The sequence below is a fragment of the Haliaeetus albicilla genome, chromosome 26, assembly GCF_947461875.1.
Source record: "Haliaeetus albicilla chromosome 26, bHalAlb1.1, whole genome shotgun sequence".
In the NCBI taxonomy this organism is placed as follows: Eukaryota; Metazoa; Chordata; class Aves; order Accipitriformes; family Accipitridae; genus Haliaeetus; species Haliaeetus albicilla.
This window is the reverse complement of record NC_091508.1, coordinates 6,258,850-6,283,914: the sequence shown is the minus strand read 5'-3', so window position 1 is coordinate 6,283,914 and position 25,065 is coordinate 6,258,850. Positions and strand designations below refer to the sequence as shown.

Sequence of the window (25,065 nt, the reverse complement as noted above, 5' to 3'; positions counted from 1 at the left end):
TTTTGGTTTTTTTTTTTTTTGTCTTGCCTTGGCTCCAGCCTGTGTTGCAGGACCCACAAGATGGCACTGTGTGACAGCAGCACCGGGACTCTGCCACTCGCCGCCTCGGGAAAAATTTGGGGTGCAGGCCCTACACGGGGGAGGGTTGGGATGAGCTAGCTCCCCTTCCAGGCAGAGGTCGTGGAGGGAAGGGGCTGCCAACTCTGTCCGTGCAAAACTGCGCGGACCAAATATCCGTGTTTAGCTGGCACTGAGCAATTTTAGTTGAAAAATTCACCCAGCAGAGGTGGACGGCAGAGATGAACCTTGCCCATGGCTTGCGACAGCTTCTTTGGGAAGACCCACCTCCAAGAGCGTCCTGAGAGGTTGCTTGGAGCTTGTGCCTTGGGGAACTGCTCTGCAGCATCGGCACCCTGCCGTGCTGCGGGTGCCACCACCCACAGACTGGAGACGGACCTGTCCCACCGAAAGCATAAAGGGAAGAGGGCAGAGACCTTGTTTGGAGCATCTAGGGGTTGCTGAGGTCAGCGTATCTTTTTATTAACAGAATCCTGGGCTGGAAGGACCTGGAGAGGTTGGTTTGTCGATCTCTACCTCAAAGCAGGATCGTCTCTCCCTGAAGTGAGCTGCAGTCCACCTTCCTCCTCCGTCCCGCCATGGACAGAGACATTGTGTGATCCCAGCATGTTCCCAACATCTCCTTTAGGCCACGCAGCCCTCCCAGTATCCAATTGTGCTGGTCTTGGTGTGCCAAACTGGGGACATGTCTGATGTGCCGGGCCACGGGCAGGGCTCAGGGCACCGTGCTGGGTCAGGGGGAGAGACAGCATAGAGACCAGTGGGGGGGACCCAGAGACCCCTTACCGTGTCCTCAGCACCCACCCAAGGGCTGTGGCTTTCCAGGTTGGAGCTGATCTTCCTTGAGATCTTCCAGGTGCTGCTCTTCGTTCCTTGATGTTATCTGAGATGCCTTCAGTCTTGCAGGAGGTCCCTGCAGAAGTGACTCCCTCTTGCTCCAAAAAGGCCCTTATTCATCAAGCTCTTTCTATTTTCTCTCTTTCTCTCTCTCTTTTTTCTTTTTTTTCATGGACATTAAAAATCTGAAGGCATATTTAGAGAGCAGACAGCTTTGGGCGGGTGTTGCTGGCTAAAAGATCTCTTCCTTCCCCAGATACAACCCATTTGTCTGCCTGGCCACCTCCTCCCACCCCAGGAACGGTCGCGCTTGGGTGCACGAAGATCTCCCCGGGATGAAAGTCTCCGGATAAAATATTAGCATCAGGTCGCAGCATTCCTTCCTCCTGGCCAAACTCGCATTACCGATGATGAGGAGCTGAGCTGCGATGCCTGGCCGGTGATGCAAGGCTCGATTTTTCCAGCACGGTTTTCCCTTGGGCTCCACGCTCTCCCGCTGGTGCAGCCCCGGGTGGTTTGGGTGTGGAGCTACGCCAGCCTCCACCCGCTCAGGATCCGGCCCTGGAAGCTGTCGAGTTGCAGTTACAGTTGGAGCAGGGCTTTCTTGGTGGTAAGATTTTTAAGCGCGGCTCTCGTGCCTTGGGGCTTTTTGGGTGGAGCGTTTGCCCCAGCCACCTCCAACGCCCCCCAGTTAAGGGGGTGAGCATGTCACCGAGGGGACAAACCTGGGCAGGGGGTGAGGAGGGGCCCTGGGGGGGGAAGCTCCATAGAGCCCAGGGAGGTGCAGAGAGGGGTGCTGGCGCGGGGCAGCATCCCCCACTCTCTGTCCCCTTGCCCTGCACCAAGGACCCCCTTAATCAAGTGCTGACCCCCTGGCTCAGCCCCCCACCCTAATAACAGGCCTATGCTGGGCTTGGATCCCACCTATGACCCCAAAGCACCCGCCTGCATCCCCCTCTGCCCCAGCACCAGCAGTGCCAACGCAGGAGTAAACAGCGCTGGCGGGGCCAGGTCCCTCAGGTCTTTGCCTTGGTGACGGGCTTGTCCCCTGGGTCACCAGAGCTCTTCACCGCCTCCCCAGCCCCAGGAGATGGGGCTGAGCATCACCAGCACCCCAGGGGTGTAAGAGCCCACCAAGGAGGAGGGTTTAGGGGAAGGGACCCTGGGGCTGGGGTGGTTGGTACCCTGAGTCCCAGGCTCGGCGTCTGCGGGTGCAGCGCTGGGGAAGGGGCATCCTTCACCCGAGAGCCAAACCGGGACAGAGAGATGCTCGGGGAGGCTCGGGGGATGGAAAGAGGGCCAGGTCTGCCTGCAACCACCCAGCTCCCCACCGGCCACGGACCCCGCACCCGAGGTCGGTCTCTCCTGACCTCTCGGTGAGCGAGGGATTGCGAGCCAGGGAGGGATGGGATCTGCTCGAGCCTCTGCCAAGAGCTGGCTCCAGATCCGCAGCCAGCTCTGGGCTGCATTTCCCCTCCGGCGCGAAGCGGAGCTGGGGTGTCCGGGGTTCACTCCTCGCTGACACCGAGTCCCCGAGAGCCTCGCCTGCACGTCGGGCCCCGCGGGGAGGTGAGCCGGTACCTGGGGGTGCGGGGGGAGCCTGGGGGGCTGGGTAGGGGGGGAGCTGGGTTGGGGGTGGAGGGGATGGAGGGATGGGAGGATGGAGGGAGGGATGCGGGGATGGAGGAGTGTGGTTGGGAGGGAGGGCAGCGGCGGGGGGCTGGGGGGCTGGGGCGGGGGGGGTCCCCGGCGGGGCGGTGCCGGCTCCCGTAACCCCGCCGCTCGCTCCCAGCCCTATAAAAGCCCCGGGCGGCGGCTCTTCCCCCGCCGAGCCCCGGAGCAGCCCTCGCCGCCTCCCCCGAGCCGAGCCGGGAGGCAACGGCCGGGGCGCAACAGGGCTCCCCCCCCGCCACCAGGCCCGGCCACGCGTGAGCGGGGCCCCCCCCGGCGCCGCAGCCCCCCCCCCCCCCACCCGGGGAGGACAGGGCCCGGCTTGGGGCGGGGGGGCACATCCATCCCATCTCCCCCCCCCCGCCCTCCCCTACCGGGAAGCGGGGAGGTGCCCCCCCCGCCGCCGCCCCCCTCCCCGACCCCGGCCCCGGGAGGGCGGAGGGAGCGCGGAGCCGCCGGAGCGGGCGGCGGGGCCCCCCCCGCGCCTGGCGCTGCAGGTATCGGGGAGGGGGGACACACACACACGCAGCCCGGCGGGGCTCAGGGCTCGTCGTGTCCGTGTCACCCCCCCGGCCTTGGCGGCGGCAGCACCCTCCCCGGCCGGGCCGGCATCCCCCCGCGGCGGAGCCGGGGCTGCCGGTCCCCCCCGTTCCCCGAGCCCGGCCCGCGGCCCCCTCCTGCCCGCACTTGTTGCTGCCCGGCAGGGCTGGGCTGGCTCCCGGTTTAGGGCGGTTTTATTTCAGGGGGTGGTTTTGGAGGGGGTGGAGGTTGCAGCCTCCCCTGCCGTCCCCCAGCAGCCAGCGGTGTCCGGCTCGGCTCCAGCCTGCTCCCCCTGAGGCCAGAGCCAAGCCTGAGCCCCCCCTTTTCCCCTCCCCAGTCCCATCTCTGCCCCCCTCTCCCGCCTCCGCCGACCCCCAGCTCCTCGCCCGGAGGAAGGGTGCGCGTAGCGTGCATCTCCCATCCACCGAAATCTATGATCAGCTCGGTGTGTGTCTCCTCCTACCGTGGACGCAAGTCTGGGAACAAACCACCCTCCAAAACATGCCTGAAGGAAGAGATGGGCAAAGGGGAAGAGTCGGACAAGATCACCATCAATGTAGGTGGTACCCGGCATGAGACCTACAAAAGCACCCTCCGGACTTTGCCGGGCACCCGCCTGGCCTGGCTTGCCGACCCCGATGCCCAGAGCAACTTTGACTTTGATGGTAAAAGCAATGAGTTCTTCTTCGACCGTCACCCCGGGATCTTCTCCTACGTGCTCAACTACTACCGTACCGGCAAGCTGCACTGCCCCGCGGATATCTGCGGACCCCTCTTCGAGGAGGAGCTGACCTACTGGGGCATCGATGAGACGGATGTGGAGCCCTGTTGCTGGATGACCTACCGCCAGCATCGCGATGCCGAAGAGGCCCTGGACATCTTCGAGAGTCCTGAGCCCGGTGGAGGCGCCGGTGGAGAGGAGCCTGAAGAGGAAGGGGGTAGGGAGATGGCCCTTCAACGCCTGGGCATGGATGACAGGCCGCCGGGGGCGGCGGGGGCTGCCGGAGGGGGTGGTTGCTGTCGGAATTGGCAGCCCAGGATGTGGGCGCTCTTTGAGGATCCCTACTCATCCAAGGCGGCAAGGGTAAGCTCTCAAAACGTGCCAGTGGGGAGGTGGGATGGGGCTGTGCTGGGGTTGTGCCTCCATTTCCTCATGCCCATGGGTGAGATGGACTCTCCTAGTGGGTTGCGTGGGCCCCCCCGTAGCCATCTCCCTCCTACCATGGGGCATGTTGGCCATCTCCCATCCTAGGGGAAGTCTCTTCCATCATCTCCCCATCCCCTCCCAACACATCGCATCTGGGGGAGCTGGGGGCAGGCCCGCTCCTTGTCCCCTTCGCACCCTCGGGTGCTACCTGGGCACCTCCTGGGCACATGGAGGTGAGGGACTGTCAGGGAGAGTCCTTGGCAGGGCTGAGTCCTGGCAGAGTTTCAGGATGCTCTAGGACAGGCAGGACTGCTTGGGTTCCTCTCGTCGGGTTGTGTGCGTGCCCATGCCAACATCCACATTTAATGGCCCAGGTGTGGAGTGGGGGGACAGGACTGATGCCTGCTGGCACCCAAATCATGTCCTGAAGCAAACGGGATCCTCACGGTTGTCCCCGAGGAGCTTGTGCTCCTCTTCTACAGCAGCAGCAGCCCCGAAGGACACCCCATGCCTCTGCGCAAGCACCCCTCCCTGCGCCCTGCGAGCACCCTCGTCCCCGCACCCCTGTCCCCACCATCGCCGTGTCGATGCTGCCCACGCGCAGCATACGGTCCCCATCAGCACGTGCGAGCGCAGGCTCTCAGCCACGGTTAACACACAAACACACACACGCACCCCAACCCCCTTTATCCACGCACGTCCCCGGGGACCTGGTACACTGTGTACACACACACACGAGCTCATACGTGCACAAACATCCCCCCACGACCTCCCCTTGCACGCGCAGATGATCCCTACCCACAGCCACTGACAAGCCCGGGACATATCCCCCATAACGAGGCGCATCTTTGGGCTCCCAGCCCGGGTCAGGCATTATTCTGCGCATGCGTCTCCTCTCCCAGCTACTCTTAGATCACCCCCAAAGTGCTGCCCACCGACCCTCAGACACCCACCTGTACCCATCCAGTCCCATCCCCACACGTGTCCCCCATCACGCCCAGTTTATAAATCTGCTACACACACACATATAGGCATTTGGGATCTAAATGAATTCTGGATGCATTTAGAGGTGTAAAAAAACCATCAATGGTAAGAAATCCTGCAGGCATTTCACACCCACCAGCAGCGCGCGGGGCAGGGGGTCAGTTTGTCAAGGCGGTATTTTTGCAGCTAACGTAAGTGCAACACACACACACACACACACATGCAGAGGATGTTTGGGCAGCAAGAGCTTTACTCATTTTAAAAGGGGTACCCAATCCTTTGTCCATCTTTGAGGGCTTGTTGCCTCTGAGAGATCCTCTGAGTGGTGGAAAGCTCCAAATAAAAAATAAACAAAAAAATAAACCTGAGCACAATAACTCAACTCAAATTTTTCACTTTATTATTTGGTTCTGCTTTTCCCATGTGCTGAGCTGCTCTCGGAAAGGCATTTGCTTTAGCAGGAGGAGTGTGTTGGAGGGAGCAGAGATGGCTGTGATGTGAGCCCTGACTGGGGCTGGAGTGGGATCAGTCTGTACTGGGAGCTCCCTGCTTCCTTCTTACTGCCCTAAGATAAAGGCTTAGCTTAGCACTGCCACAGGGGTGGTCACCTTCCAGTGGTAACGCTCACAGGCTCTTCTGGATCATGTTTTCCATTCTAAAATATCAGCGTAGTTTTGCACTGGCTTAGGAGAACTGCTTCGGCAGAAGCGGAAACTGAGGTGCGGAGCAGTGCAACCAACCCAAGTAAGCTCAACCTGCCCAGTGCACCTGGTTAATGCAGGGAACTGTTGTTACTGGTTCGGAGTCACCATCCAGCACTAGGATGCTCCGGGACCCATGAGCATCTCTGCACGTGCAACGTTCATGGTGCTGCCTCGGTGTTTTGGGATGGCTCAAGTGGGATTTCATTAATACTGCCCCATTTCAGAGTCTCCCCCTCCCTTTTCAGAGCAAAAGGGGTGCTGCCGGCCACGGCATTTGGCCTGGGGATGCTCGGGAGCAGCCGGTCCAGTGTGTCTTGCCAAACCTTGGCAGCAGCGGGAAGGAGAGCGGTCCCAGGTTGTGTGCGTAAACCCTCTCCCTCGATCATGCGACAGCAGTGACTAAGAGTCTTGAGGGCTGAATTTCTCCGGTCCTTGCTCCTCCTTGCCTGTGGAGCAGCCCCTCGGGCCCTGACTCAGTTGGCTCCTGGCTATTTCCATCTTTCCCTCCTTCCAGCTCTTCTCTCTCCTGGCACCTCCTGAGCTGGCGACTACATGAGTGTTCAGTGAGAAATTCCGCCCCAAATTTTTAGTGTCTTTTCCTTGTAACTTCGATGCCCACGGGATCTCGGCTCCTGCGTCTAGTCCAGTCTTGGTGAAAATTTGGTCCTTACTGTAGCTGCTGTCCCAGCTAGAGTGGAAAACTCTCTTTCTCCCCATGGGAAACTGCCCTGGTTGTGATTTTACCTCTAGTTCCAAATTTTGCTTACTTGTAGCTCCTCATTATTTTTGCTTTTGCAGCCTGACTTGTGAGGTTCTGACCTTACTTCCATTGGGATTTCCAGGCTAGTGATCCCCTGTAGGGTCATGGCTTTTTTGGGAACACCCATCTCAAGCTGTCGAGTGCACGTTGAGATAGCATAGATCATTGGCAGGTTCTGGAGGACTTGTTTGGTGGGACTTTCGGTGCTGTATTGGTGGCTACTGAGTATATGCATAGATTTTATTTTATTTTTAAGACAGTTTTGGAAAAAAACCCTTGAGCTTGGAGCAGAGGCCAAAGCTGAGATAAGACACCTCTGGTCAGGTCTTCAGCTGCCACAAAACTGGAGCAGCACTATTGACTTGGGGGGGGACGATGGTTGGCACTGGCTGTGAACCTGACTCTCCTATTTTTAGAGGTTGCTTTTGCTCCTGGAGCTAAATCAGATCTCACCTACACGGCTCATACAGCAGGGTTGCTTCATTGCTTGAGTGTTTGCAGGGTCTCACTCTCTTCCTTGGTAATTTTTTTAATTCCTACTTGGCTCTGAGTCTAAGTAAGTTTTTACTCTTCACGTTTTCCTCAGATTCCCCATACAGGGAAACTCAGGAACATTACTCAGCCCTCAGCTGAAAAGCGGATTATTTTGGCCACGCCACTGCTATGTAGACACGCTTGTCTGGTCAAACTGGCCTTGCTTTAAGATCCCACTTTGTTGTTGGGTTTGCTTCCCAAATTGCGCATGGCTGATCGGTGAGGGCTGCCTTCGGAGCTGCCACCAGCTGATCCACATCACGGCGCGTGGTCCAGAGTGGTCTGATCTGAGGGGTACGGAGCATCTCAGTCCATCCCCGAGTAGGTGGCTGTCATGGGGCGGGGGGGGAGGATCATCTTCCAAAGGTTTCTCCATCAATTAGAGCCTGGGTTAAACTTCACACCTAACTTTTGGAGGGCTGATGCTCTCTGTGCTGGACCCACATGGGTTTGCCCTTGGGGACACCCCTCAAGGACGCTCTCGGCAGGCTCAGGGCTGCCGGCACGTTACTGCTGGTGTCCGGGGCCGGGCTTTTCTCAAGCGTGACTCAGGCTGTCTCTGCTGCTGATTCACTCCAGCCGAGGACCCGGGCTGTCATCTCGAGCAGGCTCACAGTGTGGCTGCCTGCTGAACGCAGCCGGTCGGGTGGGTTCGACAGCAAAAGGTCGCATCTTGCTCAGTGCGGGTGGGGTGGGTTAGCAGCAAAGGGTGCTGTAGCAAGATCTGCTCCCAGGAAGCCAAACCCCCTGTGCTTTTGTGCTGGAGGAAGGTAGAAGAGCTTTTCTGCTCAGAGGCTTTTTTTTCGGGGGCTCTTGGAAACAGATGCTCTGGATAATGGACTCATCATGAGCTCATCCTGTCGGGGAGGAGGGCTGAGCAGGATTGATGGGGGGGGACGACAAAGTGTTTTCTTTTTAACACAGCCTGTGATTTCCACTGCATGCTGCTGGCCCCTCCTCGCTCCCATCCGAGGCGAAGCGGCAGCGTGCCATGGGGCAGAGGTGGCGTGGAGGGGACAAAGGTCTCACCGGTCGGGCAGAGGGGAGCATCTGGGTGTTACCAAGTCCAAGCAGCAGTGGGATGCTGAGCTCTGCCTGCTCCTCTTCTCCTCATCCTGCCTTCCCAGTCCTGGAACTATTTGTGGGCCCATCATCCACCACTGACCCTTAGGGAGCAGGGAGGGGGCAAAAGCCCATCTCTGATCTGTCCAGGCCCCAAACCTCAGTCATGAATGGTATGAACAACTCGCCCGGGGGGGGTTGGGGACGACTGTAGGGGAAAGCTCTGTGAATGAATCCTCTCAAAGTTCCCTTTTCATGTGTGTTCCCAGTGGAGGCTCCAAACCCAGGCTGTTGCAGGTGTCCCTTCATCCCCATCACTGTCATCTCTGGCATATCTCCAGCCACAGCTGGAGCCCAGCACACCTTCCCCTGTACATTTCGTAGCACTTGGAGAAAGGTCCTGCACTGATGGCCCCAGACACTGAGGTCTGCTGTCAATTCATGGAACAGGTCCAGGGAACCCTTCCTGTTCTCCATTCTTGGTCTTGGGGAAGTGGGTGGTGGCAGCACAGCTCCTGGGGTGTTTTGAGCCTGTTGCACTCATTTTTATTGAATGAGGACTTCTCCCATCCCTGCTATTGTTATTCACTAGCAGGTATTAGAAAAGATGTATCGAAGGCAGGTGACACCAGAAGTGAGTCTCAGGCTCACCAAAGTTATTGTCACGGTGGTTTATAAAATTGCTGCTCTCCTCCAAAGAGGAGAAGTTGACCCAAATGAACTAATCGGGAGGGGTTGACCCAGATCAGCTAATGGCCTGTGTAATTTCTACTTTTGCAGGTAGTTGCTTTTGCCTCGCTTTTCTTCATCCTGGTCTCCATCACAACCTTCTGCCTGGAGACGCACGAGGCCTTCAACATCGACGTCAACGTGACGGAGACCCTCGTGGTTGGCAACACCACAACGATCCTGCTGACGCATAAAGTGGAGACGGAGCCCATCCTCACCTACATTGAAGGTGTTTGCGTCCTGTGGTTCACCCTTGAGTTCCTGGTTCGCATCATCTGCTGTCCAGATAAGCTTCTCTTCATTAAAAACCTGCTCAACATCATTGACTTTGTGGCCATCTTGCCCTTCTACCTGGAGGTAGGTCTCAGTGGCCTGTCCTCCAAAGCTGCCCGGGATGTACTGGGCTTCCTACGGGTGGTCCGTTTCGTCCGGATCCTCCGGATCTTCAAGCTGACACGGCACTTTGTGGGTCTCCGGGTGCTGGGCCACACACTCCGGGCCAGCACCAATGAATTCCTGCTCCTCATCATCTTCCTCGCCTTGGGGGTCTTGATTTTCGCCACTATGATCTACTACGCTGAGCGGATCGGAGCCAAGACATCCGACCCCCGCGGGAGCGACCACACTCACTTTAAGAACATCCCCATTGGGTTCTGGTGGGCTGTGGTCACGATGACGACCCTGGGCTACGGCGACATGTACCCCAAGACCTGGTCGGGCATGGTGGTGGGGGCTCTCTGTGCGTTGGCCGGGGTGCTCACCATCGCCATGCCCGTGCCTGTCATTGTCAATAACTTTGGGATGTACTATTCATTGGCCATGGCCAAGCAGAAGCTGCCAAAGAAGAAGAAAAAGCATATACCCCGTCCGGCCCCGCTGGACTCCCCTACCTACTGCAAATCCGAGGAAAACTCCCCCCGTAACAGCACCCAGAGCGACACTTGCCCGTTGGCAGTAGAGGAGGGGGCGGCTGAGCGGAAACGGTCAGGTGAGACCCCAAAGGTGGGGCAGAGGGAGGGGGAGACCTCCAGGAGCCCCTGAGGTGGTATTTTTGGTCCCCTGTGTCCCAGAGTCCCTGGGGACTGCCCTGCTGCAGGACACGTCCCCCAGCTCTTGGGTTGGTGAGAACTTGGTGCAGAAAGGGCTGGGGCCCTTGGGTGTCTGGGTATTGGGTGCTGTATTGGTGGACCAGGATGCTACAGATCAAGATTCCCCCCTCCAGGCAGGGGGGGAAAGGCCATATCCTGCTCTCCTAATGGCACAGATCAAGTCACTGTGGTGTGATTCAAGGTGTCCCTACCTAGCCCACCTCTTCCTCATGCTGACAGAGGTAAGACCATTTGCCTGATTCCCATCTTAGCCTGGTAATGCCCCTGTGGTAGATTTTCTTTTGCTTCCTCCCACCATAAATCAGGGCGAGCTTCACCAAGATGGATAAATCCATAGATATTCCCTGGGGCTTGACCCCACCTTCCCATACATCTTCTAGTAGATGACCTGCAATGTCAACGCTGCTCCAAATCCTGTGCTCAGGCGGGAGCAAAATCAGCCCCTGTCCTTTTATTATTTGGTCTCATGCACTGAGCTGAAGTTTGGGGTTTGGCCAGTCTTTCCTTCAGGTCAGGAGAGGTATGGCCCCAGCCGTGGGCAGTCATTGGTGGGCACCAAATGCCCCAGATATAGGTGTTTTCCTTTATAAATCTCCCTTTTCCACATTCCTAAGCACCCTGTCTGCCCCAGGAGCCCCGGCAGTGGGGACCAGTGAGAGTAGATGTCCTGCTCTGGAAGAGCAGGTCAACCCAATCCCTTTACCCCAACACCAATCCAGGAGCTCAGGCCAGACCCTCACCTGGCATAGCATCCTCTCAGCTAATGAACCACACAGTCAGATGACATAAATTAGCACTTCACCGCTAACCTGAGCAGCCCGTATCTCAGTGGTGTGAATTTTGGAGAGCTAAATCCCACTGATCAGGTGGGTGGATCTCAAAGACCAGGGGTGTTTCTTCCCTGGCAAACCCTGCTTGGCTTCACGCGGGGTATTACAACCCTCAGCAGGAGTAAGAGCTGCTGTTTGCTGCTTGGGATTAAAATCTGGCATGGTCCTGCTCCCCTGGTCACTCTAAGTTAGCATGTCCAGGCTGGGATCAGTATCTGAATTTGTGGGAGTTGCTCTGGGCCATCTGCTATCTGGTTTTCTGCTTCCTTGCATGGTCTGAGCAAACCCTTCTGGCCACCCCAAGCACCTCATCCTGTGGGTTTATTGACTGCTAATGGGTCTCTGCCACCTTCTTGCAGACTCTAAGCAGAACGGTGAGGCCAACGTGGTGCTGTCAGATGAGGAGCAGCCGCTGTCGCCGACCGATGAGGAGAAGCGGCCCATGCGGCGCTCCAGCACCCGCGATAAGAACAAGAAATCCTCCACATGCTTCCTGCTGGCCACGGGTGACTTCTCCTGTGCGGCGGATGGAGGCATCCAGAAAGGTATGGCTGATGCTGGAGGTGTGAGCTGGCCTGTGGGCTGGGGAGGGTGAGATGGAGGAGTAGAGGTGGAGGTTTGTTGCATCCATCCGAGACAGTGGTTCATCTCCATCTGCCTGCCTGGCTGTTGTTCTTTGCTCCCCAAATCCACTTGTCTTCCTGCTTCTCTACCTGCTTCATCTCCATCCACCACGTCTCTCCGTGCTAGCTCTATCCTTTTTGTTTTCTCCTCCCCCAAGTTCTCCTCCCCTGATTGCCACCATGTGGGGTCTGTGACCCCATGCTGGCTGCAGCACCTTCCCTGGGGACAGGTCTGTCCCTTTGCTCCCCCGTGCTCCAGCTTCTCCTGTCCCTCCAACTCTTCTTGGGCTTCAATCACCCATCTCAGGGTGGTGTGAGGGGGACATCTCTCCCGGAGACGTGGTGAGGTTGTGACCAAAGGTGGTCAAAAGGTGTTCAGCAGGGAAAAAACCCCACAGGCTTTTTCTTTCCTCTCCCCCTCTGATGTCTTTTGGTGGGTTTGAGCGTGGGGAGCCACGATGTGTCAAGTGCTGCCTTGCCAAAAGCACCAGGCTGCCAGAAAGGCTGTCTCCTCTGGGTTTGGAAAGTGAGCTTTGCTAAGTGTTGAGGTTTTCAATGGGAAACTGTGGGGGAGATGAGTCAGGAAAACACAAAACTCTTTTCTTCCCATGACAAAACAAGAGTCCTCTTCAGCCTGGTCCCTTTGCACCATCCTCCAGCCTTCTCTGCTCCACCAGCAAGCATGCCCTGTGCCCGTCTCCCAGCACCCCAGCCCCTGGCAGGGTAAATCCAGTGCCTACCTTGAGCCACAAAATCCAGCTACACCCTCAATTGCTGGGATAATTCTCAGGACACAGCTCAGGTTTTTAGGTCTGCAGTTATTTTTGTGTGTCCAGGGTGGTGTGGGATGATGTAGCTGCAGAGCTGACCTACCTCTACCTCCTTGGTACCATCTAATGGCAGTTATTGGGAATGGTGCATGTGAGCTGGGACCAGGCAGGAGAAAAGATGATGTGCTATGTATATGAGCTGCACACCAAGAGCTGCTGGCTCCTGGTGTTGATGATTTGGAGGCCCTCAAGGGTTTGCTGCTGTAGCACTGCTTGGGATGGTAAAGACTGCATGGGCTTGGGACAGAGGGAGGTGTTTGGGGGCAATCATGTTTATTACATTATTAGAAGCAAATTGGTTGCTTCCTCCTGGGAAATCAAGGATTCCCTTTGGCATTCCTGCTCAACCTCATCTCTTAGAGGAAAAAAATGAAAAGCTTTGCTCATCTTTGGGCAGAAGGGTACTATACAAATATTTGTTTGAAATGCCTCATGTTTTTTTCCTGGAAGTGCTTTTTTCTGTGAAGTTGGTCTTTTTTCTTAATGCCAGCTAATGCAAAGAGGTTCTAGTCCTGCTCCAGACTGGGGGGGATGCTGAACTGGGAGGCATGAAGGAGAAGGATGAAAGCCAGTGCTCATCTTCATCCTTACAAGATGCTCAAGTCAGGCATCTCTTCAACTGAAGCATTTGAGCTTGGTCCCACTGAAGCCAGGAGAACCAGAGTAGATCTGAGAGCTGAGGATCCAGTGCTGCTTTCGCTGTGCTCTGAAATCACATTTCTTGGTTGCAGGAGACCAGGAGGTTTTTCTTCTTGCATGGTGGCAGCAACAGCTACTTGAAAGGGCATTTTGGTGATCTTTCTTGATTTGTTCTGGTGTCTTTTCTGCAAGTGTCAGAGTGCTTTTTACAATTAAAAATAGATGTGTACATGGGTCACACCCACCTTGCTGAAATGGTCTTGCACCTGGAGAAAGGTGGATCTGGTGTCCAGAGGGACTTGAATAATGTATGAGACCTTTTGGGAAGAGGGAACCTCAGTATCTGTGTCCTGCTTGGGCTGTTGGGGATGGACTGGTGGGATGCTGGCCGAGGAGGTCAGGGCTGATGTCTTCCCTGGTGAAATGCTCCAGCATGGTCGGGATTAGTGGTGATCAGAGGGGCAAAGCAGGTTTCTGCACTCCAGCCGAAAGCCGTTGGGAGCCGCAGAGGCGCCTCTTCCCTTGGTCCTGATTTATCTCCTGCTGAGGCTGTTTGTTCTGGTACTGGGATGTTGGCAGCTCTGCAAATTGAGATGAGCTTGGTTCTGAGCCCGACTTGCTGATGGCCATCTGTCAGATCCTGGGACAGGTACTGATGTCTGTACAAGCTGTGGAAATCAGGAGATGGATCTGGATCAGGAATATGCTGCAGATCTCGGCATCCATCATGGTTTGAGCCTAATTCCAGCGGTTGGTCTCATTGGGGCAGCTCAAAAAGAAGAGCTACCCCTGCCCACCAGCCCTTGGACCTGCACCCTGGAGAAGACTGAGCTGGATTGCAGTGGATTGCCATGTAGCATGTGTTTTTTGTCCCTATTACTGCTTCCAGTGATGTCACCTTGCTCCCTTGCTGCTGGGGACAGCTTCAGACCCCGTATCTCACTTCAGCACTCAGGTCCTGCTCAGCAGTTCCCCAAAATGTGTCCTGCTGGGGCCCAGGCACGTTGGCATGGGTCTGTCTTGGTATGTGAGCCCCTGTCCTCTGCTTGGATGGAGGGATATGGAGGCAGGATGAGTCCAGCATCCCCATGCCAGCGAGATCGGTTATGATGGTCTAGGAAAAGGTAGTGATTGAAACCAGAGTGGGATTTCAAAAGGAGCCACAGGCAACAGGGTTAAATGGAGGGAAGAGGATTTACCCTCCTGGCAGGTCAGCTCTTCCAGCACCTCCCTTTGACGGCAGGCTGGCAAGGCAAAGTGGCAATTTTTGATGTGGTTGCCAGAACCCGGAGCATCATGCAGCTGATTTTTACTCTGTTGCTTGTTATTAGTGCAGGGCCCTGACCAGCACGTGGCTTGAGCGGTATGGGATCAAGCGCGGGGATGCTCACCTGAGCATCCACCAGCAATGCTTGGCTGGGGGGAGAGCAAGGACAAGCCCACGTTTGCATGGGAACGCGCGCGCGAGTGTGAGTGCATGCAACACGCAGATGAGTGCCAGGCTGCCGTTATAAACAAGCACAGGCGTTCCTGGGCAATGCTGCCTGCTTGCATTACCCTGTCCCCATCTGCTGCTGGCTCAAAGCATGTGCGAGTGTGCACGTGCGCTCGGGAGCCACGAGTGTTTGCATGTGGGGAGCGTGGCATTGCCAGGTCCCAGGGAAGAGCCCCTGGGGGTTACACACTGCCCCACTGCTCTGTTTATAAGATGCCTCTATATGGCTTCTTGGCAACAAACCCATTTATAAAGCAATCCCGGTGACCTCAGTTAGCACCTCTATGAGTTGCTGGGATACTGGCTCCGTTAACGAAAAGCATCGGTGGCAATTAGCAGAGCACAACCCTCCGGTGCTTTGCAGCTTGACTCTGTGGTGGCACCTGGCTCTGAGCTGGGTGGAAAACCACAATGGCCTTGAGGGATGGAGTCCTGAGCTCCTTCCCAGGTGCTCCTACGAGTGTGGCTTGGGAATAAATTGATGGAGAAAATGAAGTGTTGGGCTTGGGGCAGGTTTGCCTTCAGAGTCCTGTTGCAGAGGGGCCCTGGGGCAATCAAGCATCTTTATGAAGTGCTGCCCCAAACTGTGATGCTTGAGACTTAATCAAACCTGGCAGCGTGATTTTTGGCCCTGTTCCTATGCCCATTTCTATCCTTTTCTATTCAGTGATCTGAGCAAGAGGGCAAAGAGCATCTGTAAAGTGCTCAACTGCATCAGTGGCTCCTTGCATCGCTGAGGCAGCTTCCAGCAAGCCCCAACCCCATAACACCTCTCCGCCAAATTGATGTTGTTTGGGTGCTGGATCCATCAGTAACCCCAAGCTTTCAGGGACCGGTTGCATCTCGGCACGATTGCTTCCCACACACATGGCTCAGGGTGGCAGGGAAATGCGTGAGCTCTTCAAAGAGCCTCAGGGCTCCTGGGAAAAGAGCAAGGTTTGCTGAAGGATGAGCCTGATGCAGTTTTGGGTTTTTTTTGGGGAGGAGAAAGGGGTCTTTGCATCAGCTGCTGTAGGTGGGAAACATCCCCAGCTCAGGGCTCTGCTCACTTCCCTCCTCGCTTGCTGTGTGGATTCATGCCAAAAAGTAAATAAGGAAATTGCTCTTCTCTTTGGGGCCTGATTCTGCTCTCGCTTCCACTGCGGGAACTGGAAAAGCTTTGCTGAAATCAGCAACAGGTTTAGGCAGATGACCTCTCTGTCCCCCGTGTCCCCTCAGGGGGATGAGTTCTGGGAAGCGGTTGAAGACTCCCGTGCCTCCCTGCCAGCTGCTGTGGTTGGGAAATGATTAGGAAAAAAGCATAAAAAGGGGATAAAAATCAGATTTAAAGAGGTGGTGCTCTGGAGCCTTCTCCAGACGATGCTCATGTCTCAGCATCCTCCTCGGGGGTGTGTGGGGGGGTGATGCCGTGATCGCTCCGGTGTGAGCCTTAATCCCTGATCCAAGCCCAAAACAGCCTGGCTGGGCCAGCACCTGCCGTCGGTGCCTTCACAGCAAAGCAGAACCTGAAGACGCGCCATTAACTCCCCAGGGGGGACACAAGGATGGTTTCCAAGCTTGGCGCTGCCGAAGGGGCCATCCATCACCTTGTTTTTCTGCTGTCAGGGAGCCGCCTCCCTCCACTCCCTGCCTGCGTACGCACACTCGCACGTATTTGCTTTCTCCAGACCTCGCTGGTGCTTGTGGGGAGGGCAAAGGCAAGGCTGGGTTTGCTCGCCCGGGTGCTCTCAGGGAAGATGCAGGCGAGTGCGGCAAGGCGCAGGGCGGTTGGGCTCATCACAGCCGGGAGCATCCTTAATTTTCAATATTTTGGCAGCAGAGCTGTCCCTGCAAGGTGCAGCAATCCAGAGAGCAGATCTTGGGGCTCATCTTTGAACAGAGCTGCTGTTTGGGCCTAAAAATCCAATTTTCAGTGCAAATACTTAGTTTCTTTCCTGAAAGAAAAGTGGCTTTTGACCTGCAAGAGCATTTGTTCTGGCTGTTGCTTTTCAGTAAAAGTTGGAGCAATTTCTGGCTCTTTGGGGGAGTGTGAAGGGTTCCCATGCTTAAAGCAATAGAAATATTTTGCTTTTTAATGCAATTTTTTATGGAAAATAATGAGCACATCTACCTGCTCCTTTCCGTACAGAAAGGTGTCAGCAGCAGCTTTCTGCTACAGCCGGCTTCAAAACCAGAGCCGGGGGAATAACTCCTTCCAAATTCCATATTTGCTTGAGTTCTGCTGCTTTTCCCCGTTTGCTTCAGCCCATGAAATCCCCAGACTCATTCCTCATTCAGAGCAATTTAGGAAACAAAACCCAGCAACCCCTAGGACTGATTTGGTCTCGCAACTTCAATGATTTTCGAGTCCTGGATTTGGCCAGCGCTGCTCAACTGCATGGGGAGCCGAGGGGAAGGGAGGGGAGGTCTGGAGGATCTGCAGAAGCTTGGTTGCCCTCAAAAAACCCTTCCTGAATTTTTTAGGGGGTTGAATTGGGATATGGGGCTGGGCGATGCTCACCCTGGTGCTCTTTGCTTTCCGAGCCTTGGGAAGGAGGCTGCTCGGCTCTAACCTGTCCGTTTTCTTCACGAAGGCTATGGAAAATCCCGAAGCCTAAGCAGCATAGATGGTGTGGCAGGATCCACGGTGGGCTTGGCTCCCCTCACATCCCGCTGCAGCTCTCCCTGTCCTCTGCGGCGTCCCTGCTCTCCCGTCCCCTCCATCCTTTAAAACGCCGCCTGGATCCCGCTTTGTTGTGTCGTGTCGTGTCGCTCTGTCCCATCCCTGCCCCGTGACGTCGGGTCTCCACGGCGCTGCCTGTGCCCAGAGGAGACCGAGCTGGGACATCTCCATCCCTGAGAAGCGCGTTCTGATCTTCTCCAGCCCAGCGCTGCCACCGTGCTCCCCCTGCCCGGTTTGCAGGACGTGTAACGTCTCCATTGAACTTGTCTCGTGCCCATGTGTTTGGGACAATCCCTGGAGTAGGTGTCTGTTGGTTCTTTGGGTTTTTTTGGTTTGTTTTTTTTTTTTTCCCCTTGAAACCTTATTCATCCTAAATAAATTGGGCCAACCCATGCGATTCCCTCTGGTGTCGAGCCCTCCTTCCCGTGGGCCGTTTGCACTTGGGCTAAAGGGTGGTGGAAATGCAAGAGAACATGTTGACTCATAAAATTATATATCATTGTGCTGGAAATGGCTGAGTTCATATCATTTTAGGTCTTTTTTTTTAAAAAAACCATCCTCAAGTTTCTGGAGGCAACAGATGAATAAACCTCTATTCCCAGCCCAGCAGCAGTTCCCCTCTTGTTTTGTGCTTTTTTTCTGCCTAAATCATACTCATTCCCTCCCAGCTTGTGTCTGCTTCTCTATCCAACCTCAGGGATGGTCCTGGGGCTGAAGATGGCTTTGGCAGCCTTGGAAACCAGCCCCAAGGTCCTGTGGAAGTTGGAGACTGTAGGACCCCCGGCTGGGTGTGGGGAGCATGTGGAGGCTGGGATAAAGGATTGGCAAAATATCTGTATGGATGCTCCCAGGAAGAGCTGGGAGGTGATGGGGAGAGGAATATGGGGCCCTGGGAGCAGTTGGGAGAGCTGCTGCTGCTGTTGAATAGTGGGGAAATGAGAGATTTGAGACAAAATGGTGCCTGAATGGGTATGGGGATGAATCCTCTTTTGAGATGGATGTGGAGTGGTGGGGCAGAGCATCCCCATGGGGATGGGAGCTGGCTTTGAACCTGGTCTTCCCCCGTCCTTGGGAGGATGAGGTTGGAGCACCAAACTCCCTGTCGCACCGCTGGTTTTTGCTCACATGTGTTAGTTTTTGGGATGATTTTGAATGATCTCTGCTAGAACTAGAACAAAACCTTCAGTCCCCTGACTTCTGGCTCATTTCTAGCTCTGTTGCCCCAGTTTTGCTTCCCTGGAGATGGCTGGCTCTCTGGTGGCTGAAAGGGGCTGGTTTGGTGGGTGCAGCCCTGGTCTCGACTTTCATCCCGGTGCTCTCTCAGCGTCTTTCCTTACTCTGAGCAAGTCCAGCTCTGTGGGGCTGGAGCCTGGGGACTTCCAGCCAGAGGATGGGGAGCAAAGCTTAGCCTTGGGTGTGTTTAAGATAAAAAAAGGCCTGAGAGATTTTGGGGGCCAGGCCCTTCCCCTCCCTCTCGGCCAAACTGGAGCTTGTGCTCAGGGGATGATGCAGAGTGAGGATCCCCTTGGTGCAAGGCTGGTCCCCGCACCCCGAAGGAGGCGGGCTGGATTTTTGCAGATTCCACAGCCAGGACCCTCCTGCTCCTTCCCAGGCTCCCAGTGCCTCAGTTTCTCTAAGTGTAGAGAAGGATTAATGCTGGGATCCTCCTGCAGTAAAACTCCTTGCTGCCACAGTGGAAGAGATGCTTCGCAAGGAGGAATCATAAAATGCCTCATCTGGCTTATTTTTTTTCCTCCCCACTGAGTTGAAGGAGCTGCCAGGAGGAGCCAGTCACCACATCACCAAAACAAGCCCCCTCCAAGTCTTACATGGGGCCGGCAAGAAGCTCTTTCCTTTTATTTCACTTTTCTTCTTTCCCTCCTCTCTTCTCCTGCCCCAGCCATGTGAGCGGAGCGGTGAGAGTCAAAGGAAAGCAGAAAAGAGGGGAAAAAACTTGGTGCCAGGAGCTGGATCCTGAGGCTTGACGGCAGGAGCTGAGCACCGCATAGACCCGGTGCTGGAGCTGGAATTTCTCCAGATTTGGGGAGAATTGAGGATGAGCCGCATCCCTTCTCTGCCCAGGATGTCCCGTTCCCGTAGTGGTTTCCGACCCTTGTGCCGCAGCGGTGATTCAGTCCTCGCTGGCAGCACCTGACTTTGCCATGTGTAGCTGCATTCCTTGGATTTCTGTAATTAAAGTGTATTCCCACACCAAACAATCAGGGTAACTTGACAGGTTCGTGAATCACCCCAAAATCCCATGAACTGGGTGAAGGGGCACCGTACCGGCGCTTCTCTGGCGCATCCTCCCCTTTGGAGCAGGCTCCTCTCGAAGCGGAATGAGCTGAAATATCCCCAGCCCGTGTGAGCGGGAAGGTCACCCTCCATGATTTCAGTGGTCTCTGAATCATAAATGATTTAACCAAGGTCATGCGCTGACTTTGGGGACGAGCCAGGCATGAAAAAACAGCTCTGCTGCCCTGTCTCTTGCAGAAGCAGCAGATCAAGAGACTCAAACTTTGGGGTTTGAGTCTTTTGAAAGCACAGGATTAACCCCAGAGCAGATGCAGCCACAGATCCCAAGAGATCCCACCCTCTCCTTTCTCCCCACCAGGCCCCCAGATCAGCTCATCCGAACACCAGAGCTGGTTTCCCAGTGTGGAAAACCTTTGGAGGACCCCCCAAAAAAATCTCATCCCCATCAGAGCAACGAGGGTTGAGTGTGAGAGCTGACATGGAGCCGGTACGATGCAATTTTTAGCAGTGGCGTTATGCAACTCAGGAGAAGGGATGACTAATGTGCAAAAAGCTCCTCTAAAACAACCGAGCCCCAAATGGGAGACGGAGGGATTTCAGTGGGAGGCACCAAACTGTTGAAAAACCCATCGCATCTTCTCCCTCTTCCTCCCCGCCTTCTTCTGAACAAGTGATTTGGGGGATGCAGGAGGGGGAAAAACAGCATGTTGTTATTTTTAGGTGGGGTCTGGGTCGGTTTTGGGGGCAAGTTAGCAGGGGTTAATCCCCTGGATAAGATCATAAGAGGAGCTGTAGTAGATCAGAAGAGCAGACCACTAAATATCTCTGTAGCCCAGGGTTTTATCTCAAACAGTGGCCAAAATTGGCTGCCTAGAGAATAGGATAAGAATAGAGCAAGAATATACGATACTTCCCCCGAATATCCTCCCAGCCGCTTATCTATGTTTAGGGATCTGGCGCAGAGCGCACGTTCCAGCTAAGGCGAAAAGCAGCGGGAGAAAGCAAGGTTGTTTGATTTATTTTTGATGAACTGAATAAATCAATAGGAGTCCGGCTGCCTCTGCCCAAGTCCTAAAATGGCATTTAAAAAAAAAAATCAACTGGTGTGCAGTGACTGTCAGGGCAGGGAGCTTGCTGCCGGCATCCTAGCCTGGAAAGGAGAGTTTCCCGTGGGATGGGGTGAGCGTGTAGGGTCTGAGCCGCTGTCTTGTTCCCAGCAGGATGCTGTGATTGAGCAGGAACATACAGATAAAGCACTGTATGTACCATATATACGTGCCCCTCACCTATGTATAGCGTGATGCCCAGCAGTGTGGTACCAAGGGGACCTTTAGTGCCCTGTCGCAGCTGCAGATGCACGTGATGCTCAACAGCGGGAATGGCATCAGAGATGCTGCGTAGAATCAGGCTGCCCTGATGTTGTTGGATGTCCTTGCATCCATCCATCTGTGTGTCTGTCTGCTGAGACCGGCAGCACTTTGGCACGGGGATCAACCCCCTTATAACCACCTGCACCCGGTGCAGAAAGCAGCCATGCAAAGGACAAAAGCCGAGCAGCTTTTTTCCTTTGGATCTGGGGGGATTTGGGGGCAGTTGCCCCCTCCATTATCCAGCAGCAGCTTCTTCCTTCTCTCTTCCTCCTGGGAGACTTGGCTCGCTGTCCAGTGCCGCATGGAGGCTGCGCTGCCATCCCAGGTTCCGTGCAAAGTATTAATTGTTATTGTTGCAACAACTGCTCTGTTTCTCGGGAGATGCCTGAAAGAGCTGAGAAAATAGAAAGGCCTGTCAGGCAGCCGGGCAGGAGGTTAAGATGTCAAGAGAGTAATTGCTCTACCCAGAAGCAGCCTGTTTCTGGCTTCCCTGGCACTGCCAGGAAAAATCCTCAGTGCTTATTTGATGACAATAAAAAAAAATTAAAATAAATAGCAACCCCATCCCTTGCCCGTGCTGACGAGGAATGGGGAGAGCAGAGGCAGATGCAAAATAAGATGCAGTTGAGCTTATAAATAGGTGCCTCCCAGCTCCCAGTCTGTTACTTCATTACCTCCGCCTGGGCAATTGATCCTTACGTTTTTCCCCCATGAAAAGGTAAATGGAGGCTCAGAAAGTATTTTGCAAACTGCTGGGGAGCGGGTCACACTCTTTCTTTCATGTGGGACAGCCTGGGGCAGGGTGATGGCTGTGAAAAAAAAATAATCCTTTGACTTTTGGAGAGCGAGAGGGGAATCAGCTCGATGGCAGCACTGCCCTGGCGCAAGGCTCAGGACCAGCTCTCCGGATTGTGCGGAGGATGCCCAAGGTGAGAGGCGGCTTTGCAGATGTGCAGCCCCCCCAGGGTAGCATCTCTGGTCCTCGCAGCACGGGAGATGCAGGTGGCCGCTGGCTTTTGCTCTATCGTAGGGAAATCCCCCTGTCTTTGTGGTCCATGGAGATGGGCATTGCGAAAGATGCAGATGTTGCCTGGGAGGTGTTTAACTCCAACATCTGGGGAGCACAGTGGGTTGCTCTGCCCCATGGGGCACTGCTGGCTCTTCAAACCCCTCCTGTTGTGGCGGTGAAAAGAAAAGGGACCAGCAAAATGTCCTGGGGTGGCCTGGGGAAGCTTTTGAGGGGGGGCTGTGAGGAGCCATCCCTGCCAGAGTGTTTTGGCTTTTGGTGATTTCTCTTTCAGCACCTCCTGAGCCTCTCATCTGCAAATAGATCTTTCAATGGGGGGGGGGGGGGAAGGGGGGAAAAAAAAAAGCATGTGCACTTGCAGACTGAAGTGGAGTTAGCGTAGGACCTACCCAAACATTGTGCTGGAGCAGCTGGGAGCTGGCAGCCCGTGGAGGCAGCGCTTAAGGGTGTTTGGGGAGATGCTTGTAGGGGGAAAGTGGGACTGTGTGAACTCACCACCCCTGGAAATCTGGGGGGCAGGATGGCCCAAGCAGCACCACAGCAAACCCTGGGGATTTTGGGGGCTGGGTGACAGCCGCGCTGTGCCAAGCCTCCTGCCTTGCCCAAGGAGGGGATGGTGGGGCATCAGCCCACTGTCGTTGGGCAGCAGATCTGCACCCAAAAAAAGGTGGAGGAAGGAGCCGTGCGCCATGGAGGGGCTGCGAGGGCGAGAGGGACCGGGACCCGCTGGCGGTGCGGAATCGAGCCAGCAACGATAAGCTGAGACAGGAGGGCGGTTTTCTTGTGGCGGCTTTGTCTGGGGGACAGCGATTGAACGAAAAAAATCTCGGCTGTTGTTATTTATTTTTAGTCGTGCTAATTTTTTTCCGAGGCTGGGAAGCTGCTTTCCAAGGCAGGTCCCTGGAGGATGCGGGCAGCAGGTCTCGAGCTAGCACACAAAATGGCTTTGAACGGGGAGGAGGAGATGGGAGTTAAAAGCCGAGTCGTGTCCCTGGTAAATCAATCGACCTGACAGGGAATGTTTCTAGCAGGCCACGAGCCCTGCTGAGAGCTTTTAGCTGCTTGCAGGAGCGATTGAACCAGGAGCAGTGATATTTTTCAGCAGCTGCTTTGTGCATGGCCAGTGCTGGTCCCCAAATTGGTGCTGGGGCTGATGCTGGGTCCCCCCAGCTAGTCTGTCATGGCAGGCTGGGAGGTGGGCACCTCTCCTGGAAGCCCTGGGATTTAGGGACTTTAATCTCAAGGGTTTTTCTGGGATGTGGGACTTTGAAAAGCCTCCATGTCTGGGCATTGCTCACCCAATGTGCACAGTGGTGCTCGAGGGAGGACGAGACCTTTATTTGGGGGAAAATGAGATGTTTTTGGAGCTGTGTTGGGTCTGCAGAGGGGAAAGCCAGGGCAAACCCATGGTCAGGAGCTGGTGTTGGGTTTTGTAGCAAAATCCCTGGGTGGAAAGTCCAGCTCCGTGGCTTATCGGGTGGATCAGGCGCTGTCTCCCTGTCTGATGGCCCCTCGCCTGGAAACCAGGTCCTGGCACATGGGTAGAGGCGATGTTGTGACTCAGAGCTCCAATCAATGTTAATTAATTCAATGATAACGAATGAGAGGGGGGGAGAGAGAGAGAGAGACAAGAAGAAACACTGTGGGATATTAATGCACTAGGCTTGGCTTTGGGACATCTGGCTTGGGGTTGGCTTGGGAAGTTTTGGTCAAGAGCAGCTTTCTGGGAGGAGAGGGCTGCGGCTGGGATGACTTCTTTCCTCTGCTCTTCATTTTTACCCTCAAAATCACCCTGACTCCATGTCTGGTTTCTTTCAGAGAATCATTTTCCATGTCTCCATCTCTGGGTGCATTCTGAGGCTTTTTAAAAACATTTTTTCCTGGTTTACTGGTGGAATAGCAGCATTTTATCCCTCCAAAGAAGGCCATTTCACTTTGTAGTTACTCTGTTTTCTGCACCCTGCAAAGTTTGGGTCCTCTGGAAGCTCAGTCTCCCTCACCTTCTCCTATTTCTCCACAAATAGCCAGTGAAAGCAGTGTCTAACGGCGTGTTTAATACTTGTGTCTTTAATTGCAGACACCTGCCAAGATGTCCTCTCTTCCAGTTACCCCCAGGGTGAGGTGGTCACCTTCTCCTGAGCTCCGGCTGGATGCAGGCAGCACCCTGGTGAGGGATGCCTTCCCTGAGGGATGCTCTCCCTAAGGGATGCCTTCCCCAAGGGATGCTTGCCCCGAGGGACGCCTTCTCCGAGGCGGAGGCGTGTGTGCCCCGAGGGATGCTGTCCCTGAGGCTAAGGGATGCGTTCCCCAAGGCCAAGGGATGCGTTCCCCAAGGCTCAGGGAAGCTCTCCCTGAGGCCAAGGGATGCATTCCCCAAGGGAGATGCTCTCCCCGAGGCTGAGGGATGCTCTCCCCAAGGCTGGGACATGCATGCCCCCAGGGATGCCCTCCCTGAGGCCAAGGGATGCTCTCCCCAAGGAGCTTTGCTTGCCCACCACAGCAGCCCAAAGCTCCAGTTGCCAGCTCCGCAGCTGGGGGGGTGGGGGTTGGCAGCCAGGTCTCCCCCCGCAAAGAGGTGCTGCATGGCAGCGGGGCCGGGAAGGGAAGTCGGGGTGCCAGGGGCGGCCCCGCTCCCCTGCCTGCTGCCAGCCCTGCCACGTAGACGCTGCCCGGCTCCCCAGCGAACCCCTGGGCTGCCCCCCTCCCCTCGCCCACGCTTTCGGATGCACCTCGCCCCTCCGCCTCCGGAGACTCGCCAGCTGCTCACCCGAGACATCGCTGCCCGCGGCTCCATCCGTGCTCTGACCCCCTCCATCGTCAAATGGCCGCTGGGGACCCTTCCCTGGGGTTTCAAAGGCTCCATTCAAGGTGCCACGAGCGGGTCGCTGCACCATCGCCCCCCTCTCATGGGTGCTTACCCCAGGGTGCAGACCCCGAGAGGATGGGGGGTACGAGCGGGTCGGTTTGGGCGCAGGGACGGGGATGGGAAGCAATAGGTGAATGAGGTGGGGTGAACCCGGCTGGCCTGGAAGGGTCAGTGTCTTTCTAATGCTGTTACATATCTCTGTGATCAAGGCAATACTACTCCCATTTCCGTCTGTCCTGTACGCATGCCTCTACCTGTCCAACCGTACTAGAGTTCGAATAAAGACATCCATGAGCTGAGTCAGCTCCCGTA

At 55.5% G+C, this 25,065-nt stretch overlaps 1 protein-coding gene across 3 annotated transcripts; it reads left to right on the top strand.

The window, feature by feature from the left end:
- The first annotated feature begins 1,077 nt into the window (after positions 1 to 1,077).
- On the top strand, positions 1,078 to 25,065 carry KCNC4 (potassium voltage-gated channel subfamily C member 4). Of its 3 annotated transcripts, none has more exons than XM_069770724.1 (5): positions 1,078 to 1,525; positions 3,464 to 4,210; positions 9,098 to 10,034; positions 11,345 to 11,530; positions 17,146 to 17,626. In XM_069770724.1, the coding sequence occupies exons 1-5, from the start codon at positions 1,358 to 1,360 to the stop codon at positions 17,280 to 17,282; spliced, it is 2,175 nt and encodes a 724-aa protein (XP_069626825.1). In that variant the 5' UTR covers positions 1,078 to 1,357; the 3' UTR covers positions 17,283 to 17,626. The 3 variants fall into 3 exon arrangements, with proteins under 3 accessions (XP_069626825.1, XP_069626826.1, XP_069626827.1); XM_069770725.1 differs by lacking the exon at positions 17,146 to 17,626 and adding an exon at positions 23,965 to 25,065 and having other exon boundaries at positions 1,080 to 1,525; XM_069770726.1 differs by lacking the exon at positions 1,078 to 1,525 and adding an exon at positions 1,714 to 2,484.

Bases quoted from the DNA above. Each gene is read 5' to 3' on its own strand.
- KCNC4 (XM_069770724.1), top strand. From the start codon at position 1,358: ATGCAAGGCTCGATTTTTCCAGCACGGTTTTCCCTTGGGCTCCACGCT. The intron at 4,211-9,097 runs GTAAGCTCTCAA...CTACTTTTGCAG, and splicing joins ACTCATCCAAGGCGGCAAGG to GTAGTTGCTTTTGCCTCGCT. The intron at 10,035-11,344 runs GTGAGACCCCAA...ACCTTCTTGCAG, and splicing joins GGCTGAGCGGAAACGGTCAG to ACTCTAAGCAGAACGGTGAG.